This window comes from Equus asinus, chromosome 3 (genome assembly GCF_041296235.1).
Source record: "Equus asinus isolate D_3611 breed Donkey chromosome 3, EquAss-T2T_v2, whole genome shotgun sequence".
Lineage (NCBI taxonomy): Eukaryota > Metazoa > Chordata > Mammalia > Perissodactyla > Equidae > Equus > Equus asinus.
In genome coordinates this window covers 155,644,397-155,649,815 of record NC_091792.1, presented here as the reverse complement: position 1 = coordinate 155,649,815, position 5,419 = coordinate 155,644,397, and the positions used below count along the sequence as shown (strand labels likewise).

General features: G+C 49.1%; 1 protein-coding gene across 1 annotated transcript; it reads left to right on the top strand.

The window, feature by feature from the left end:
• Positions 1–784: 784 nt before the first annotated feature.
• CYTL1 (cytokine like 1) lies at positions 785–4,253 on the top strand. The gene is made up of 4 exons (XM_014843278.3): positions 785–1,024; positions 2,841–2,885; positions 3,025–3,153; positions 3,593–4,253. The coding sequence occupies exons 1-4, from the start codon at positions 875–877 to the stop codon at positions 3,674–3,676; spliced, it is 408 nt and encodes a 135-aa protein (XP_014698764.1). The 5' UTR covers positions 785–874; the 3' UTR covers positions 3,677–4,253.
• Positions 4,254–5,419: the final 1,166 nt, after the last annotated feature.

The window sequence follows — 5,419 nt, the reverse complement described above, 5'->3', positions numbered from 1 at the left end:
GTGGGACGCTGCCTCAGCGTGGTCTGATGAGCAGTGCCATGTCCGCGCCCAGGATTCGAACTAACGAAACACTGGGCCGCTTGCTGCAGAGTGCGCGAACTTAACCACTCGGCCACGGGGCCAGCCCCTGACTGGTGCTTTTTCCAGGAGAGCTGCCTGCAGAACGTCGTCCCTAAAAGAGATGCACAGTGGGAGAACCAACGCTTCCCGAGGCTGGGCTCCGTGCCGGGGCCTGGGCTGCGAGCTTGAAGACACTCACACCTCCGCCACCACAGGCACTAGCACGAGCCCATCTTCCAGATGCAGAGGGCAAGTGACCACCCAAGCTTCCCCTGGCTGGTCGGGGGTCGGTGGACCCTGACACCCGGGCTGCCTGACCCCAAGCCCTGATCATTGATGCTCCCCCAATCCATCACTTCTGGTCCCTTTCCTTCTCCCAGTTCTGCTCCAGGAGGTCAGCCAGTTTTACAAAACTGTCCCCATTCTAACTGAGGGGCCTGACTGCGCACCCTTGCCTCTGACCAAACCTCGCGCTCATCTATCCTTGTCTTCCGCTTCTCCTCCACGCCCCTCATCTGCGAGTCCTGCCAATTCAGGAAATGCCCCTGCCGAGAGAGAAGCTTCTATTGAAAGTGTGCAAGAGGAGGACCCTGCTTCCCTTCCAGGTGTCCCACACTCCCCCCCCATGCAGCCCCTCCTCTCAAAACGGGGGGGCCTTCGCGTCTGAAAGGCTCCAGTGTTCCCAGCCTGCTGGGTGGGCGTGCTCCACAGTCTTGGCTGGGCCCCACAGGAAATGGAGGCGTGGAGGACCACCCCCAGGCAGCTGCTTAAAGGGGCGGCCGGCCTGGGGCTGTAGCCAGGCCACCTTTGCAGGATGGCGCCCCAGCTGCTGCCCCTGCTGCTGCTGCTACTGGCCGGGCCCCCTGCTGCAAGGCCCGCTCCCCCGACCTGCTACTCCAGGATGCTGACCCTGAGCCGGGAGATCACCGCTGACTTCCAGAGCCTGCAGGCCACAGAGCCAGCGGTGAGTGCCCTGCAGCCCGCCTGCAGACCAGAAGGTTCTACGCAGACCCCGTTCTTGAAAACCTGCCTTTGGATCAGGAACAGAATGCTGTTTTTCTTTTCTGTTAATCTTCCTTACTGTTAATCTCAAAGATATTTGTGCTTTATTCCCATGCTATTAAATATGGTACCGATGGTTTGCACTTGCTTTTAAATCCAAGGAGAAGTAATTAAAGACATCACAATTTTTGTTTTAACTGGCTAGTAAATATCAAAAAGATCTGTTGTAAAGTGTAAAAAAAGAAAAGAAAAAAGTTGCCCATAGAGTCTAGAACTCTAGTCTTAAGGAGGACCAAAGAATTAGGCTCATTTATTCTCTGCACTAGCCCACGTGCCCTGAGGGGCTGACTCCCAGAACTGGGCTCCACCCCGTACCTGCCGTAGGACCCTGGGCACATTCCTCAGCCTGAATCTGTGTCCCCAGCTGTGGAGGGACATAGCGGAGCTTCAGGTGGCCTTAGGGTTCAAGGAGTGAATGCAGACACAGAGCAGGGCAGAGCCTGCGGGGGGATGCGTGGCTGTTCGCACCACCGTTTCAGGAGGAAGAGCTGGGGCTCAGAGAGGGGAGTCCCAGAGGGGCGGCTCGCAGGAGACTGGGCCTCCTGACTGCTCATCCAGCGTAGGAACAAAGTGAATTTAGGAACGAAGGGAATTAAACTTCATTCAAAGCTTTGGTAACATTTAAAAGTGTCTCTTTACCACTTGCAAACAGTTCAAACAAAATGTGGTGTTTCCCAGACATGGGGTTTATGATACCCTAACAACCTCTTTGAATTTTCTTTTGTAAAAGTTAAATGATGTGTATTTTTTTTTCTAATTGTAAAAGTCGTATACTTTTGTACCATGGTTGGAAAATGCACAAAGGACAAAGAAGAAAATAAAAGTTACTTGCAATTCTGCCACCTAGAGGGAAAAGCTGCCATAACACTCTGGAGGGCGGTATGTCAGCTTTCGGTCTATGCAGGGGCATCTGTGCGGTGCTTGTGCGCACGTCTGTGTAAACAAATTGGATCGAACAGCACAGCAGCTTTGCAATTTTCTTTTTAATGACACCATCAAATAAGGTAAAGTTCTTTTGTAACGACATTTTGTTGCATAATTGCACCACGATTTACCCATGAATTCCTGGTTATTACATTTGCAGAGCAATCGTCTTTTAAAGGAATCTGATTTTAAAATGCAAAAAGAAGTTCACAGGCTCAGAGCTAGCTGCACAGCTGGAGGGAGAAGTTAGGTGTTCTCATTCTTTAATCTCACAACTGGGAAACTGAGTCACATAGAAGAAGGACGCCTGCCCAGGGCACACTGGGAATTACTGATGGGTAATTACTGTTAGGGCAGGACCAGCAGCTGGATCTTCTGGCGTTCAGTCCTGCACAGAAGCAAAAGCAAATAGAGTAATAGAAAAGCCCACACATCCATGCACTTTTCTGTTACTATAGTATATATTGTATATATGTTACTATTTGTAGACTACGGTTCTAGAACTGTTTAAATATACATACACATACATGAGTACGTGTGTGTCCATATGTCTGACAGTTCCCTGACTCACAGTAAATGATGTGAAGGTTGCACTCGAAAAGTCCAATTCTGGAAGAGCAGTTTCCCATTTTTGGAGGGATGTAGCATATGGTATAAGAAGGTACTGTGCAGGTCAGCACCAAGGAAAGATCTGAGGCTCGTCTGGCTGTTGGAGGGCTGGCAGAGAGCCTTCTGTCCCCGGGTTGAGGGTGTGTCCCTGTGGCCATCACAGCAACCCATATCCCTTCCTGCAGGAGCCGTGTGTGAGATACCTGCCCAGGCTGTACCTGGACATACATGTAAGAGGGGTCTCCCTGCCCGGGTGGGGGCGGCATGGAGGTGGGAGGGATCCTGTGCAGCGGCATGCAGGGGCCCCCAGCTCCCGTCCCCCTGGCTGCTGACTATTCCCACAAGACCCCTCCCTGCTGTCGCTCCCAGAATTACTGTGTGCTGGCCAAGCTCCGGGATTTCGCGGGCTCGCCCCAGTGTTGGCGAGTGGCCCAGGTGGATGCCTTGAAGGACAAAGTACGGAAACTGTACACCATCATGAACTCGTTCTGCAGGAGAGTGAGTGACGCCATGAAAAATTCTCTTTCTACTTGTTATTAGCAGAGACCTTCAGAGCTTTTAGAAGAGGAGGGCTCGGGATGGGGATGGGAAGGAGGTGAGGTCTGGAGCTGTTACTCTTGGTGTCCCCAATGCCTGGTCCAGAGTTGTCACTCCGTAATTAAGGATGCAATCATTCACTCCCTGACGCGTCTATCCATCTATTCATCTGCTCAACCACTGTGTGAGTGAATTCAATAAATAATAAAAGAATATATGAGATTCAGTGGGAATGTGAAGAAAGATGTGAGCAGCTCTCCTTGGGAGAGTAAGGGCTGGGACGTTTCCACACACAGGGGAGTAATTGAAGAGTCTTTAGGATAACCAAGAGTCCTATCGTTGTGCATGGGCTCTGCGGCCACCTTCAGTAACATTCCTGCCCATTGCACGTCTTTTTCAGGATTTGGTCTTCCTGTCGGATGACTGCAATGCCTTGGAATACCCAATCCCAGTGACCACGGTCCTGCCAGGTCACCAGAGCTAAGGCAGCCCCCACCAGAGAGAGACCCCCAGGAGCTGAAGTTACGTCGGCTGCCCAGACACACCGGGCTAACGTCATGGCCCCACAGGTCTCCCTGTTCCTGTAGCATCTGAAACTGTCACGTGTGTCTCCTCCTTCCGGAGAGCAGGGTTTGTGTCCCCCACCCTGGAACCTACTTTGAACAGAGTTAGAAGCCTTGCCTCTCATTCCCTTGGTTTTGTCCTGCCAGGATGGTTAGATACATGAGCACATTTATTTGGTTGCTAAGAAGAAAAGGGCAAACCAGCTTCTCTTTTATGAACAACTAGCTTGAGAACAAGCAAAATAGCATGTTTGTAGTACTGCTTGAATGGAGTCATGGAACCATTTTTCTTTCTTGTTAGGAACCTGCTTACATTTAACAAAGCTTCTATTTTATACTTTCTCCCACCACAAACTTTCCTTATAGTACTCTATCATTTTTAGAGAAATTTTACTGCCTATAAAATGTATTTGCAAGGTTCATAATTATGTAGTGCTGATGGGAACTTTCATTGAAAGGTGATAAAAATCAAATAAAGACTATCTTTACAGTAAGAAACATGTGTCCTGCTGTTTGTCCAAGGTGGACATCAGCATGTTTATTCCATGCTGTTTCTGAAAGTTGCTGCTCTGAGCAAGATGCATCTTTCTCCCGTTTCCCATGAAGAACAGGTGTCTCTGGGTCTGCTTCAATCCGCCTGTGTGAATGTCCATCCTCAAAGCACTGGGAGATGCTCTGACTTACATTTAGGGACGGACATGCATTCTACCCATGGCAGTACAGTATCTGGCACTTACCGCAAACATCAGTTCACTGAGTCCTCATGGCAAACCTGGAGACCGGCATCCTAGGAAGCTGAGGCTTGTGTAGATTAAGAAACTTGCCCCAAGTCACCAGCTGGTAAGTGGAGGAGCCTACATTGAGCTCCAGGGCTCCAAAGCCACGATCTTCCCAGTGCACCCTCGCTGGCTCTCTGCAGGTGAAGCAGGCTTGTTTAATTAATTCACAAACCCAATGATAAAATCTCAGAAAAGTAATTGAATGTTTGAAAAATATTCCAAATGCTAATCCTCTTTTAAATTCACGTGTTACCCTGCGATCTTTCTGTCTCCTTTGCCCACTTCTGCACAGATGGTCCCTGCTTTTCCTCACTAGTTTTAGATGCCTCTGACTTCTCAGACGATTTATGAGAATGATTGATTAGGTTGTTATTGTCTATTTAGAGCCACTAGACCACAGCAGCACCGCCTTGCCTTCCGAGGGCCGCCATAACAAAGGACCACAACCTGGGCGGCTTGAAATGAGAGAGATTTCTTGTCTCGTAGTCTGGAGGCTGGAAACTCTGAAATCTGAGTGCTGGCAGGGTCCTCCTCTCGCCGAGGCTTTAGGAGAGAACCTCCTTGTCTCCTGCTGGCTTCTGGTGGCTCCTGGCAATCCTTGGCTTATAGACACATCGATTCAATCTTGCCCCCATCAACACATGGTGTTCTTCCTCTATCTGTGTCTCTCTGTCCAAAATTCCCTCTTTTTGCAGTAAAATTTGCAGCTGACATGATCTTATATCAAGAAAACCCTAAAGACTACACAAAAAACACCCTGTTAGAATTAATAAACAAATTCAGTAAAGTTATAGGACACAAAATCAATATACAAAAATCAGTCATATTCCTACACGCTAACAACAAACTATCAGAAAAAGAAATTAAGAAAACAGCCCCATTTAC